This window comes from Ipomoea nil, unplaced genomic scaffold, assembly GCF_001879475.1.
Source record: "Ipomoea nil cultivar Tokyo-kokei standard unplaced genomic scaffold, Asagao_1.1 scaffold3321, whole genome shotgun sequence".
NCBI lineage: Eukaryota > Viridiplantae > Streptophyta > Magnoliopsida > Solanales > Convolvulaceae > Ipomoea > Ipomoea nil.
Genome location: NW_017619749.1, coordinates 2737273 through 2754063, shown reverse-complemented (window position 1 = coordinate 2754063; position 16791 = coordinate 2737273). Strand labels below are relative to the sequence as shown.

Sequence of the window (16791 nt, the reverse complement as noted above, 5' to 3'; positions counted from 1 at the left end):
AAAATAATGTGAAAAAGTTTACTAATTAGTCTGAATGTATGCTTGAAATGGGCTTGGCGTTTTGGTGTTAGACAATTGCTCATCCATAGATATTTAGAAAGTCATTGAGTAGATTCGTGGTGATTCTATTCTTAGAGGTCACTTGAGAAATATCATTGTTAACTGCTAGCATGGGTTCAACAAAGACTGGAACATCACGCTTTGCATGTCCTAAGTAGGCAAAACATTGTGGCAGACTGGCTTACTAAACTCGCAAGAGGCACTCATGAGCTATGGAAAGAACTCAAGGCGCCACCGGCTGACTAATATAGTGTTGGGTCTACTTGAAGAAGACAAACTAGGTCGAACTTGGGTCTGTGCAGTGCACGAGAGGAACCCACTCTTCGTTCATGGGGTTTTCCCCTCCATCTTGATCTAAAAATAAATAAATAAAAAATAAAAATTATAGATGTATCTTATATTGCATATAATTTAAAGAGTTTTAAATAATATAGAATATGGCACAAACTCAAAACTTTTTATAGTCACATACTTTTTATTTTTTTACGTCTGGAGGTGCAAACCCCAAAGAAATAAGACCCGATACTCAATATTAGTAACCATAATCCTTCACCAGAATATGACAGACATATCATGCAAAACACTTTTGATGAGTTGCTCCAGGATTAAGTTAAAAAAAAATCATATTCACCTTTAGATTGTGACTGATGTAAAAGACATTAGTGTTAATCGACATATTAAATTGCTTTAAAATAATTTGTTTTGCCTCACATTTAAAACTTATTTTTTCATTTTTTATTTTCCAAGAAAAAACCACATTTGTCAACAATTGAAAGCATACATATATTCACATAATAATTGGGCTTGTCTATTTGTCTGAAGTCTTCTACCCACCATGGCTGTATTAATTAATAGCCAAGCCTTCTAAGCCGAGCCGATCCATTAGAGGAAGCCGTACGTGATTATACTAATCTTCTAGACAAAGCTTGTGATTTGCCTAATTGCCTTGACATGAATACCAGACAAACTAACCACAATCAAACACGTAAGTATCCTTACGGCCTTGGAAATAATATTAAAATAATCAAAACACATCCAAACTAAATGAATAAAAACATAGAATACTGATCTTTCAAAAAAAAAAAAAAAAAAAACATAGAATACTGACTGATGATAAGTGATTGTTTATATGCCATTCAATACTTTATAAAGTGATAAGTGATTATTTAGATAATAAATTATTCAAATTTTGTTGTTTTTTATCATGCCCTTTCACATAAATATCTTTAACTAGTTATAAACTAAGTATGGTTTGTAATTGAAAAATGTTCGATAAATCAAAAAGATACGTAAATGGTATTATTGAAGTAAATAAATAAACACATAAATCTTATAACTATTACAAAATTAAACTTTAATTTTTGATGACAAAAAAAAATATTATATCTCATAATTTTTTTTAAATCACATTAAATTTAGTAGATATTGTGTTTCAAAATGATTATATATTTTTGCAAATGCAAATAGTTGTTTATAATAATTTTTATTTTTGTTATAATTAGAGTTTCAGCATTCAAAAAAAAAAAAAAATTGCTATCATAACCTTTTCCAAAATAAAAAATATAAAAAAATTGATATCATAATAAATAAAACATGCAATAATGTTCTATTGGCAATAATACAATAATGCATTTATTCTAGATCAAGTAAATTAGTAAGATAATAATGAAAGAGAGACTCTTAAGTTATGTATTTATACTTTACATGGTAAGAGTATAATTGACAAAATATAAAATATTAAGGATATAATTTATAAAGTATAAATGTACATCACCAATGAACTTAATGACATTTAATTATTAATAATTTTTTAAATTTTCAGTTAAACACTAATGTTAAAGAAAAGTCAAAATGAAAAATGTGAACGGTCAAATGGAAAGAAAATGTATAGGTATAACACAAATAACATATAAAATATAATAAACACTTAATAGTTAATACAACTTATACTAATAACACAATTTTTATTCCAGTTAAAAATGTACTAACATGCATCATTGGTTCTTATTAAATTTTATATATTTTTGACTTAATCCAGTTTATTAATCAAATTAAATAATACAAAATCTCAATGATATGTTCATATTAATGTTAACTTAAATAAGTTCCATACAAATAAAATGTGCAACCTAATTATATAAAAGTGAAATTGATCCGCGTACATCCTTGAGTAAAGATTATATGTTGCTTTCCAATAGCGTAGCCCAGCCCACTAGACAGTAGACACTGCATTAGAAAGTGCTTGTGCAACAAGCTAAACCAAATGTTGGCAATAACTAAACTCGTGATCTTTAAGTACGAGATTTATGCACCCATGCCCCACCTAATCAACTACTCTTTTTTCATAGTTACGTTGCAAGACATTATCTTAAATTTACACAAAAGATCACTACACGTGTAACGAGATAAATTTGTTTAAATTATTTATAAATAACCAGTTCAAATTAAAAAAGTCAATTTTTGTGAAACTAAATTTAAATTTTTATAATTATCATTTTCCAATCAATTCTGATAAAGTTGTGCAGTAGGGCATTATCTTTAATTTAATTGTTATAGTGGGGCTATGGGCTAATGGACGTATCTATGATGTTCGATCTAGAAATATTTATTGATTAATTTTTATCATTTTGATTTTTTTTTTTTTTATCATTAGGTAAAGGTCATGGAGATATTTTGAAAGGTCTTGACAAGTTGATATTCCTATCATTTTCTCAAGGATTAATTATTGTGAAGTACATTGAATCTGGTCAAAAGATTTGTTTATTCATTGTAAAGAAAGATCAAGAATATGATGACCCTTTTTTAAAAAAGTTTTACTAATTTATGTTTAAAACCGAGCTAGCTAGTACGCAGTACAATTCTTCAAATTTTAAAAACATGCACCAACGTGGCAACGTAACTGTGCTTTGTCTAAATAATTATGCACAAGGTTGAAAGAGTGGTTATAGACAGGTGCAAGTTGAATGTGATGCTAAGAATATTGTTGAGTGGCTCAACAAGCGGGACATGGAGGAGTATGTAAGTGGAACAATGGTTAACGTTCTTAAGAATTGCAGGAGATGGATGGGTAAGCAATGGCATGTCCAATTTATTTGCTTAGTGTATATTAATTATTTGTTGCATTTTTAATACATTTTACTTGCATTTAAGTGCACTGTATAAATTTGTTACTTGCATTTTTAACATAATTGACTTGTACAAATAATGTACACTTAGCATCAATTAAGTGCACCTAACGTTCTCATTAGTTGCAGCAAACGTTATCATCAAGTGCACCCATGTGGAAGACGTTATCATTAGGTGCATCAATGTTTAAAAGGTGAATTACTTGCACTATTAAGTGAAAATGATACACTTTTAAGTGAATTAAGTGAAAATGATTGCACTTTAAAGTGATTTTACTTATACTTTTTACTTGCACCAGTTAATTACACCTTTAACACATATTACTTGCACCAGAATTTGAATTATTTACGAAAATGTCATCACATTTTTTACATTTGATCTATTAAATATGGATACACACATGAACGATTACGATTAGTACTTAGTTCTGGGCATCCGACGCGCGCCCCTATATCATCCTTTGGCTTATGTAGGTTGGATTGGATTTGATATTTTAGGATCAAATAGTATAATAGATCGGATAAAATTTACAATGTTACTCCCTAGAATTTTATATTCTACGAACTACTAGCCTACTCTTAAAGAGTCCTTAATATCTCTAAAAAAAAGAAAACTAATTAAGAATAAAATAAGAAGCACACGAATCTAACAAGTTAGTACGTATTTCCTAATTAACAGTGAAACTATTTAAACTAAAAAACTGGACATCCATCAACTTGTATTCCAGGTGCGGTTGGGCAGTAAGCCAAATCGCAGTGCTCTCCCTGACTTCCCCACCAATCAAAGCTCACATTCGTCATGCCAACGCAGAAGTACAAGATCACCGCCATGAAAGCCAGCCCTGCTTCCAACGCCGCCGAAAGAACATAGTTGTACCGCCCCCACCAATTCTTCCTATACCGGAACACGAAGAAATTAAATATTGCTCCGACAAGCAACCAGCTATTGAAGTTCAAGGTTGTCGCCGGCGGCATCAACCCTGTCGCTCCGAGGAGCACCGGCAAGTTTATAAGGCTGATCCAATGTTGTTTCGGGAAGGCTTTGTGAGCCAGCCAAACCAAAACGGGCGCCACTGCGCCGCCCAAGAAGAACCAGTTGAGGGCGCTGTAACGTCCCATTGACCCGAAAATTCGCCGCGGCCCTAATAAGCCCCATATTACTGACGCGTCATAGAACACGCGATCGCTCGGACAGGTCCAGGGACTGTTTAGAGGAAGCAAAGTGTCTTGGCATATGTTGGGAACGGTCGTTAGTAGCCACCAGGCCACCGCCATATTTATGGTGCCAGCTATAAAGGTTCCAACAATCTGTATATATTCAAGAGAAAGAAAAATTACAACAACAAAATTATATGTATATATATATTGTAACCCTAACTAGCAAAGAATCACAAGAAAGTTAAACAGTCTAAGCTTGCTCCCATAGCTATCAATTCAAACAATATAATAGTTGTCCAGTGTAAATCGAGAAGGACCACAAACCACTCTCAGTGGGAGTGGAACTTGAAATATTGTGATTACCAAACTAATAGAACCACATTGGATAGGGTTGCCCCTACCAAGCTAATAGGATCAACTTAATTGGACAAAGTTGGCCCTAGCCAACAAAAGACAAACCAGCATAGATTACTCAAACCAACCTCCAATGGAATATATTTTTACATATACAATTACATGACCAATCGAAATTTAATATGTATATATACCTGAACTATGAACATTGATCTCGGAGGAATCTTCATGTAATGTCCCAACTTAAAATCATTGAGAAAGGAAACAGCTTGAGTCATGCTTATATATCCAAACGTTTTGAAGCAAACGTTGGCTATTGGCTTCCCAGGCATAATCAGACCGATAATGTACTCCGTGATAACGTTCAGCCCAGGTGACTGTAATATTTACAAAACCATATATAATAAGAGTTTAAACAGTTAAAAACCAAAGTAAAATAATATAATGCAAGTCCGGGTGTTAATTAATTAATTACCAGGTTTGTAGTAGCTGTAAAGATACTTATGGGAAGGGTAAAAATACAGGCAATAGCAACCGCGAGGAGTAGCGCCCACCATGGCAACTGAACCTCGTGTTTCATGAAGATAGACATGACAAGAGACAGAGCCAATGAGAGCAAAAGGATCAGGTGGAACCACCAACCAGGAATGTCTTTATATTTCTTCATAAGCCTCGTGTGTATATCTTGCTTTCCTTTGTTTGAAGATCGGAACCTCTGATATATATCCCTATTATACACCATCAAAGTCACTATCTAAGAGTGTGCAGTGCTAACCAAACTTTAAAAAAAAAAAAAATTAAAAAAACTTACTTTCCATTGAACAAAGCAACGTGAGTGAGACTGGCGACAACTGCCGCAAAACTGAGAGCATAGCAAGAAAGAGCAAAGAAGATGCTGAGGTTTACACGGCCCTGTTGAGCGTATGCCACGGTGTCCAGCTCAAACTGGTCGTTAACAATCGCACTAACGTTGTAGGGTTGGCCTTGACTGGTAAACAAGTGTGAAGAGAACAAGGAAAAGTTTTTGGCGTCGTAGAAGTTAAACCCCCAGTAGCTTATGGGAATGAGAACATAGACGATAGCAACGTAGCCGACGAAAACATTGGCGATGGCGTAGAAGGGCGTGACCATAGGGCTGCCGAGGTAGGAAGCTACGACGGACCAATCGAAGGTGAAGGACAAGATTCCTAGGCCCTTCATTCCGGACCCTATTTGCTGAACTAGTACTGATTTTGGGTACAGCAAACATAGCAAGGAAAGGTTGGAAATGGTCGGGAACAGAAAACCTGGGACCACATACCAAATCATGCTACATACGAGTGCTACCACGAAGAATTTGCTCTTGGAGATTGCGTTTCTGTTTTCGTCTTTTTCATGCAGTGCCCTGCATTAATTAAATCATATTCATCAGCATATAATACAATCGCATATATTTTTGTAGGTAACAAGAAAAATCGCAGCCACAAGCTAGCCTCGTGATCATAGATCATAGTTGGTCAATGACTACGAGATTACTCATAACTGATGTATTTAAACCAAAATTAAAAGTAGTCCAAATAAAAAAATCAATAAATCATCCTTAAGAGAGTGAAACTTCCAACTCAACCGTACCAACTTGACTGGTTGTCCTCAATTTTGGAACTATATATATAGATAAGACAAAACTTATCAAGGTTACCTGAAAAGTGAGACTTGCACAAGACTACTTGGCCACCACATCTCTGCTGGATCTATGACGTACTTTCTCATCATTCCAGCCCAGCCATACCCTAAAAGCTGGGTAGTGGTAACTAGGATCCAACCGGTGAAGAAAGAGATGTTTCTCATATAGAAAGCCTTTATAATATCCACAATCGATACTGCGTAAGCGGAGCCGTTACCGAAACCCGAGCCAGCATTCGCGAATATCGAGATCAAGACGTGCTCTTTCATGTTAAACGGTCCTGGGTTTAACGAAAACTCCCACGAACCGAGACGGAATGTCCTCTCAGGCAGAACCTTGGCCATGAACCGGCCTATCGGCAGCGTCGCAACCTGGACAGAGATCATGGAGATGATGAGCGGTTCGGTCCGGTAACCGAAGAAGGTGTTAACGTACGACAGTAGAGCACAGGAGAGCAAGCCGAGGAACCACATTCGAAACGTCCAAACAGGAAGGGAAGGGTCGTCGTCAGTGGAGACGACGAGCCGGACTTCTTCGACCGGCGACTCCGTCTCTTCTTCCGTAATGGTCTCATCTTGTGGAGCTTCCAAGTCTCTTTTGCCGAAAGTCATAACTCTAAGAAACTCGTATGTATCCAGCCCCCAGAGAAGAAGAAGAATGGGTTTTAGACTGTGTCAAATTAAAGTATCATTTAGTATATATGTGTTTTGAGAATCGAGTAAGGATAATAGGATAACAAAAATATAATCTAAAGACATAAGAGAATGGTTGGGAGTATTTTTAGGGTTTGACAGGCAAGGGAAGTCGCGCGTCTTATATAAGGTTTCGGTATAATGCATATGAATCCTAATCAACAAAAAGATGAGATTATGTATTTCAATACGTACACCGTCATTTAGTATGTCATAATCATATAATAACACAAACTCTTATTGTAAAGAGTTCTACTACATTACTCCTAAATCTCTCAAATTTACTTTGGCGGGCTTTGATAGATTATTTTTCTTCATGTGAACCCTGTAAAATTGTATACATCAATATAAAGTGTGTGGAAGTAAAAGTAGGGAGTATGGAATGAGAGTACATGTAGTATTTTCTTATTTTAAATAGGCCCATATAATGACAGTGATTGTTCATCTAGCACCATGAATTAAAATATGATCCATCTAGACTATTATACTTCTAATTATTTTTCATCTAGCATTTTTAGCAAGTTTCTAATAAGTAACCCATCTAATTTGCTTACATGAAAAAATAAAATAAAATAAAATGTTGACATGTTATTTTTTTTTTCATCTAACTTGCTGTTTTAGTCACTTTTTTTTCGGTAGAAAAATTCAATTTTTTTTTACGTATTTCCATATTATGTTGATTTCTTCTATGAATTTTTCAGAAAACAGTGAATCTATTTTTCCATCGCCTGTTAAATAAATATGTTACGGCTTTTGTGGTATTTGAACCCATTTATTGATATTGGCATTGGTTTTTATTTTGGTTTTGGATGGTGGACTTATGAGGCTCTTCGGTACATACTTGAGATTGAGGAGCTTGGAAAAGAGCTGGTTAATAGACTAAGGGACAACGATGATATCTATATTACTTTTCATTTGAGGTATAATAACTAACACGACTTTTGATTTAATATTTAAGGTGTAACTTAATTAACCGACTTCCTTTGAATGTAGATACGAAAATGACATGCATGCATTTACTAGTTGCAGCCACAATCCGACTTGAAGAGCCACAGAAAAAGCCGGCATCTTTCGATCACTCTTAGCTTCCATACCCAGTTGCTATATATCAAGGTCCTCCTCTTCTGAACCTGCAATGTAATGAAACGCACAACAAACAGAAAAGGAATCTGTAGGAGAGTTAGGCAAGTAGAGAGCATCTAATCCATTAAATTTGAACATACAAATAGCGATTAGTTCTCAGTTTTTTCCTCAGCATTCGTTACGCGCTCCTATATCATCCTTTGGCTTATGTAGGTTGGATTGGATTTGATATTTTAGGATCAAATAGTATAATTGATCGAATATAATTAATTTACATGCAATGTTAGAATTTTATACTGTACGTACTACTAGCCTACTATTAAAGAGTCCTTAGCATTATTTCTAAAAAACATCAATTTAAGAAAAGTAATTGAGAATAAAATAAGAACCACCTACACGAATCTAAATCGTCAGAGAAGAAAAACAAATGCAAGCTAGTTAGTTTTCCTAATTAACACTGTAACTATTTAATCCTTTTCCTCTACGATAATAAAGCCACATTCCTTTGATAAAACAAATTGATAAATTTTCCCGCCGAAAGACAGAATAAAATTCATATCTCCTTTTCATATATGAAATTTAACAACATTAATAATTTTTAATTACATAGCATAATTTAAATATTTGAAATTTCAAAGAAAAGAATTTCGATTATTAATGCTTTCAAAATATGCAATGACCATCAACAAGAGTCAATGACAACCACTCTCAATTATTGAATTATTATTGAAGAAACCGATTTTTGGATCTCAAAATATTGGGGTCTTAAAATATTGATTTGTAGTGATTTCGATAGGATTTATATTTCAACTACTAATGCGGATTACCAAAAAATTTTTAATAATTTATAATTTTAAATAACTTTTATAAGTCTTAATAATGTTTATTATTTTAACTAATTAGCCAAGTAAAATCTCAATCTTTAATTGAATTTCACACACACATGTATATTATAAAATTTATCGTAACTAATCAACATAGTTATTATATTAAAAAAATTATAAATGAATAAAGCTTACATACACATGAAATTTATTTACAATACTAATTTTACTACCATAAAATAACTCCAATATTTATAATCTTTAGGCGGTCGCATACTAGTTTAAACTAAAAAACTGGACATCCATCAACTTGTATTCCAGGTGCGGTTGGGCAAGAAGCCAAATCGCAGTGCTCTCCTCGACTTCCCCACCAATCAAAGCTCACATCCGTCATGCCAACGCAGAAGTACAAGATCACCGCCATGAAAGCCAGCCCTGCTTCCAATGCCGCCGAGAGAACATAGTTGTACCGCCCCCACCAATTCTTCCTATACCGGAACACGAAGAAATTAAATATTGTTCCGACAAGCAACCAGCTGTTGAAGTTCAAGGTTGTCGCCGGCGGCATCGCCCCTGTCGCTCCGAGGAGCACCGGCAGGTTTATAAGGCTGATCCAATGTTGTTTCGGGAAGGCTCTATGAGCCATCCAAACCAAAACGGGCGCCAAAGCGCCGCCCAAGAAGAACCAGTTGATGGCGCTGTAACGTCCCATTGACCCGAAAATTCGCCGCGGCCCTAATAAGCCCCATATTACTGACGCGTCATAGAACACGCGATCGCCCGGACAGGTCCACGGACTGTTTGGAGGAAGCAAAGTGTCTTGGCATATGTTGGGAACGGTCGTTAGTAGCCACCACGCCACCGCCATATTTATGGTACCAGCTACAAAGGTTCCAACAATCTGTATATATTCAAGAGAAAGAAAAATTACAACAAATATATATATATAGATACTGCCTTGTAAACTTAGCTGGCAAAGAATCACCTAGTCAATCTAAGCTCACTTCAAAAAATATAATAATTGTCCAGTGTAAATCGAGAAGGACTACAAACCATTCTCACTGGAAGTGAAATTTGAAACATTGTGGTTACCAAACTAATAGGACCACATTGGATAGGGTTGCCCCTACCAAGCTAATAGGATCAACTTAATTGGACAAAGTTGGCCCTAGCCAACAAATTAAAAGACAAACAAAGCTTAGATTACTCATAGCAACGGCCAACTTGGTTGAGGTTGTCATTTTAATATAATTTTACATATATATATATATATAATTACATGACCACCAATCGAAATTTAACATGTATAAATATACCTGAACTATGAACATTGATCTCGGAGGAATCTTCATGTAATGTCCCAACTTAAAATCATTGAGAAAGGAAACAGCTTGAGTCATGCTTATATATCCAAACGTTTTGAAGCAAACGTTGGCTATTGGCTTCCCAGGCATAATCAGACCGATAATGTACTCCGTGATAACGTTCAGCCCAGGTGACTGTAATATTTACAAAACCATATATAATAAGAGTTTAAACAGTTAAAAACCAAAGTAAAATAATATAATGCATGTTCGGGTGTTAATTAATTAATTACCAGGTTTGTAGTGGCTGTAATGATACTTATGGGAAGGGTAAAAATACTGGCAATAGCAACCGCGAGGAGTAGTCCCCACCATGGCAACTGAACCTCGTGTTTCATGAAGATACACATAACAAGAGACAGAACCAACGAGAGCACAAGTATCAGGTGGAACCACCAACCAGGAATGTCTTTATATTTCTTCATAAGCTTGGTGTGTATATCTTGCTTTCCTTTGTTTGAAGATCTGAAACTCTGATATATATCCCTATTATACATCATTACAGTCACTATCTGAGAGTGTGCAATGCAAAGTGCAAACGAGTAAACTTTAAAAAGTAATAATAAAAATCCTTACTTTCCATTGAACAAAGCGACGTGAGTGAGACTGGCAACAACTGCCGCAAAACTGAGAGCATAGCAAGAAAGAGCAAAGAAGATGCTGAGGTTTACACGGCCCTGTTGAGCGTATGCCACGGTGTCCAGCTCAAACTGGTCGTTAACAATCGCACTAACGTTGTAGGGTTGGCCTTGACTGGTAAACAAGTGGGAGGAGAACAAGGGAAAGTTTTTGGCGTCGTAGAAGTTAAACCACCAGTAGCTTATGGGAATGAGAACATAGACGACAGCGACGTAGCCGACGAAAACATTGGCGATGGCGAAGAAGGGAGTGACCATAGGGCTGCCGAGGTAGGAAGCTACGACGGACCAGTCGAAGGTGAAGGACAAGATTCCTAGGCCCTTCATTCCGGACCCTATTTGCTGAACTAGTACTGATTTTGGGTACAGCAAACATAGCAAGGAAAGGTTGGAAATGGTCGGGAACAGAAAACCTGGGACCACATACCAAATCATGCTACATACGAGTGCGATCACGAAGAATTTGCTCTTGGAGATAGCGTTTCTGTTTTCGTCTTTCTCATGCAGTGCTCTGCATTAATTAAATCATATTGATGAGTTAATTCTATTTTTGGTCATATATTTATGAGTGACTGTTCATTTTTTAGTCTTTTTTTTTTATCAAATCATCTACATATGGTCCTAGTATTATGGTGGCAATACTATTTTGGTCCTCCGTCAACAAAATAGTTGAAATGTCTTTAAATACACATGCATTTGGATCATTTTTATACAGAGTAAATTTACCGTGCTTTATTATTATGTTTATTTTTTGAAAAAAATTCTAAGTGAAGGCAATATTTCAACAATTTTGGGACCAAAAATATCATGCAAAATAATACTATGATCAAATATGGATAAAAAAGGGATTGAAAGTGATCTGACATATATAAATTTAGGACCAAATGTAGATCAATAACCACAACTCCACAAGGTTATTTATACCTGACGGGTTTAAACCAAGTTACAGTCAAAATAGTTGCAGTCAAAATAAAGAATACCAATAAATCACCCCAAAAGGGGTGAAACTTCTAACCAAATCAACTTGATTGGGTAGCTCTTAATTTAGTCTCAATTTCGAAACTATATATATATAGATCAGACAAAACTTATATATCAGCATTACCTGAAAAGTGAGACTTGAATAAGACTACTTGGCCACCACATCTCTGCTGGATCTATGACGTACTTTCTCATCATTCCAGCCCAGCCATACCCTAAAAGCTGGGTAGTGGTAACTAGGATCCAACCGGTGAAGAAAGAGATGTTTCTCATATAGAAAGCCTTTATAATATCCACAATCGATATCGCGTAAGCGGCGCCGTTACCGAAATCCGAGCCAGCATTCGCGAATATCGAGATCAAGACGTGCTCTTTCATGTTAAACGGTCCTGGGTTTAACGAAAACTCCCACGAACCCAGCCGGAATGTCCTCTCAGGCAGAACTTTGGCCATGAACCGGCCTATCGGCAGCGTCGCAACCTGGACAGAGATCATGGTGATGATGAGTGGTTCGGTCCGGTAACCGAAGAAGGTGTTAACGTACGACAGGAGAGCACAGGAGAGCAAGCCGAGGAACCACATTCGAAACGTCCAAACAGGAAGGGAAGGGTCGTCGTGAGTGGAGACGACGAGCCGGACTTGTTCCACCGGCGAGTCCGTCTCTTCTTCCGTAATGGTCTCATTTTGTGGAGCTTCCAAGTCTCTTTCGCCTAAAGCCATAACTCTTAAATCTAAGAAACTTGTATGTATCCAGCTGCCAGAGAAGAAGAAGAATGGGTTTTAGAATTTAGACTGTGAAATCAAAGTATCATGTAGTATGTGTTTTGAGAATCGAGTAAGGATAATAGGATAACAAAAATACAATCTAAAGACACAAGAGAATGGTTGGGAGTATTTGTAGGGTTTGACAGGTAAGGTAATGGAAGTCGTCTTATACCTGCTTTTTCGGTATAATGCACAGATATGCATCCTACCCAACAATAAGATGAGATTATGTATTTCAGTACCTACACTGTCATTCAGTATGTCATCTAATCTAATCTAATCATATGATAGACAATTAATATTAGTAATTGATATTCATAGCAAGTTATATTCCTTTTGTATTTTCGTATACATGATAGAAAACAGGAACAAAAATCAAGAATACTTTGATGCTTATTATATTTTCGACCACATAATTGATATTCCTCGTAATAATATTTTTCGACCACATAACATAATATTAGCTTATATGTTAATTGATATTAGTAATTGATATTAATGGCAAGTTGGTCAAATTTTTTGGAAATCAAGAATGGTAATAGCTGATATTATACCCTTTTGTAGTTCTGTATATATGGTAGAAAACAGGAACAGAAATCAAGAATATTTGGATGCTTATTATAAATGAAAAATTATGAATATAAAGTTTTATAATTATGAACATAGAGTTCAATAATTATGAATATAGAACCGTGTTCACCACCTTGTGGACACGGTTCCACGGCATAACAATTGCGCTTCTTCTCACTTATATATGAAAAGCAATAAATTATGAAGTGGTGGTAAGAGATCTTTATATACATATATATACACACACACACACACATATATACATATACATATATATATATATATATATATATATATATATATATAATTTAGGAGATTGTTTCCTTTGCGTTTTTAGAAAATTAACCTGTAATGTGCATGGACAGCTCAGTTGGTCACACGGGTAAAGTTTGAAAAAGAATGATCAGATATCTAGTCTCATCAGCGACAGTGTGAGAGCACCTTGTGTGCAGTAAGTAAAGAAATAGCCTCTATGTTTAAGTCGAGCCTTTTGAGAAAAAAGGAAGAAAATCAACTTGTAATTAATGCCCACGATTACCAGGACTATGTGGTCTAATGGTATCCGGGTTGGACTTCCATTTGGAAGATTGTGATTTCGAGCTAGAGCTAGTAACATTCAAAAAAAAAAATTAATGCCCACGATTTTAATGTAGCTACTTTTATAATCTATATCTATATCTATATCTATATATATATAAAAGTAAAATATTCCTAGCCAAGTTTTCCCCCCAAAACTTAGAGGCATTTTTGTAATATCAAATATTTAGACAAAATGGCATTTTAATAATATTAAAGATTTTACCTTTCTTGAGATCTCTTACCATTTTATAATTTCAATACCAAACCCTTTTGATCTCATCCATTGTGTATAAATACACCTTATATGACCATACACAACCCCAACTAAGGTTAATTATTTTATTGATTTTTGCTAATCATCCTGTGATCTTCCACAGTTGAGGTTGATACGTTGGTGAGGTTTTCATTATCTTAGTTTCTTTAATTTTTTCTTCTTTTTGGGTTTTGTTTTGTTTTTATTCTTTTGTATTTTCTGATTTTTAAACAACAAAAGTGGTTCGTAAGAAAAAATGTTGATATATTCTTTTCTTTTTTTTGTCTATTTTTGTAGAGAAGATACGGATCTAGAAAGATTGATCGGGAAGCAATAGACTTCTAATCATCCTGTGATCTTCCACAGTAGAGGTTGATACGTGATTTGCACTGGTGAGGTTTTCATTATCTTAGTTTCTTTTATTTTTTATTCTTTTTGGGTTTTGTTTTTGTTTTTATTTTTTTGTATTTTTTGATTTTTAAACAACAAAAGTGGTTCGTAAGAAAAAATGTTATATATTCTTTTTTTTTTGGTCTATTTTTGTGGAGAAGATACTATACGGATCTAGAAAGATTGACCGGGAAGCAATAGACTTCTAATCATCATGTGATCTTTCACAGTTGAGGTTGATACGTGATTTACATTGGTGAGGTTTTCATCATCTTAGTTTCTTTTATTTTTTTCTTCTTTTTGGGTTTTGTTTTGTTTTTATTTTTTTGTATTTTATGGTTTTTAAACAACAAAAGTGGTTCATAAGAAAAAATGTTGATATATATTTTTTTTTGTCTTTTTTTTTTTTTTTGGAGAAGATACATATATAGAAAGATTGATCGGGAAGCAAAAGAGTTCCTTGCTCATCAAGATGATAAAGTTTTGTGATCGAGGGACGAATTATGTGTATATGTAAATATATATAGACTTATAGAGGGAACCATACTAAGAATACAATAAAAACCAAAATGAAATTAAAAGCATTTTTTAGTTGTCAATATATAAAAGCATTGGACTTTGTTTCGATTCAATTTCTCCGTTTTTAAAGTGTACATTTTTTGTAATAAGAGAGTAGTTTGTCTTTCCCTTCAAGACGTTTTTCTTGCCATTTATTTTTTTTTTTTTTAGGAAAAAAATGATTAAGTACCGTAGCTTTTTTTTTCAATAGAGTATTATTTTGATTTTATTCTTCATCTGACATTCCTTGATATAAAATCACTTTACTAATGTAAAATAATGTTATTGACTTACCATGTTTGCTTCGATATGCTAAGCCATTTAAAATTTAATACGGAGTAAAATTTATAATTGTAATACTTCCGTAATAATATTGAATAAATATTAATCATATGTTTAGATTTAATAATATATTATATTAAAAGAATTATTTATTAATTTAAAATAGTGATGGTTAATACGGGTAAACCATATATAAGCAATATTTTACCTTAAGAATATTATACTTTAATTATAAAAATTCTACCTAATAATTTTAGTATTAAAAGTCATACAATAATTACCATAAAGAATGTTTAATAATTGCCAAATTCTATTATGCAATAAAAATTACTATTATAAAATTTTTTGTAATATGGACACATTATTTTTAATTATTTCGATTTAATAATATTATATTTTATGTATAAAAATTCAAATAATACTTTTAGTACTATTGAATATTGATTGACTAACAATTATTTTAATTATTAAGGCAATTAATGGATATTTCGATTTAAAAAGTTTTCAAATATATGAATTATACATAGTAGCATTGAATCAATTAGTAAGACAATTATATTAGGTAATCTAATAAATAACTTACTTTTTATATTATATCTCATCTTTAATCTTTAATAATGAATATTTTCTTAAAGTATATACATAGACTATGGTTATCAATATAAAATTAAAAGTATATATATATATATATATATATATATAGGCTCCGGATCCCATGAGGTCACATAGATGGATGTGATCATGAGATCCCATCCCATCCATTAAATCAATATTAATAGAAGGCTGAGATTGAAAGAGATTGTAATGTAATTAAGGTAGTATTTTAATCATAAGGGTGAAGAAGTAATTTTAATAGTGTAATTATTTATGGTTACAAATTAAACGGAATATTTACCATATGAATATATGTGATATTAATGGTAGTAGATTGCAGTAATATTATGTTAAATGGTGTGATTAAAACGTGGTGAGCAAGAAGATATCGAAGGTGTACTAATTTCTGTGGCGGAAATGGCTAATACGGCTACAGGTATGTGCATTTGAACTGGGTTTGTATTGGTCTTTGTGTAGACGTGTGTGCAGTTGGTATGGTGAAGTGTGTGCGACCGACAGTGCATGTGTGTGCAACTCCATGTGTCGGCGATAATCGATTTCAGTTCAAACGGTATATGTCTGCGTAAAGGGCTATGTGGGTGTGTGTGCGAATTGTTAGAAGTGGTAGCAAAACGGGAAATCGAAGCTTTATAATCAGCATTACGTAACATAGCTATGGCGTGCGTTTGAACCCACTATGCATGCACCGCAACCTCTACTTTGACGTATGTGTTGCAATCTGTGCGAAATGAAGTTTTTGCATTTTACATTTGATAATACAGAATATAGGACAAGTTGGTGAATGGGTCTAGCTTTCATATGGGAGTGGAAAAATGTTAGATGATAGGAGATGTATGC

The 16791-nt window shown here is 34.1% G+C and overlaps 2 protein-coding genes across 2 annotated transcripts; both read right to left on the bottom strand.

Moving 5' to 3' along the window:
• Positions 1–3712: 3712 nt before the first annotated feature.
• LOC109169797 (oligopeptide transporter 2-like) lies at positions 3713–6971 on the bottom strand. The gene is made up of 5 exons (XM_019318688.1): positions 6376–6971; positions 5509–6081; positions 5173–5425; positions 4892–5074; positions 3713–4493 (listed from the first exon to the last, which is right to left on the bottom strand). Exons 1-5 carry the CDS (start codon positions 6969–6971, stop codon positions 3879–3881), a joined length of 2220 nt encoding a protein of 739 aa, XP_019174233.1. The 3' UTR covers positions 3713–3878.
• Positions 6972–9236: 2265 nt separating this feature from the next.
• On the bottom strand, positions 9237–12679 carry LOC109170406 (oligopeptide transporter 2-like). Its single transcript, XM_019319515.1, has 5 exons — positions 12067–12679; positions 10900–11472; positions 10557–10809; positions 10276–10458; positions 9237–9860 (listed from the first exon to the last, which is right to left on the bottom strand). Exons 1-5 carry the CDS (start codon positions 12660–12662, stop codon positions 9246–9248), a joined length of 2220 nt encoding a protein of 739 aa, XP_019175060.1. The 5' UTR covers positions 12663–12679; the 3' UTR covers positions 9237–9245.
• Positions 12680–16791: the final 4112 nt, after the last annotated feature.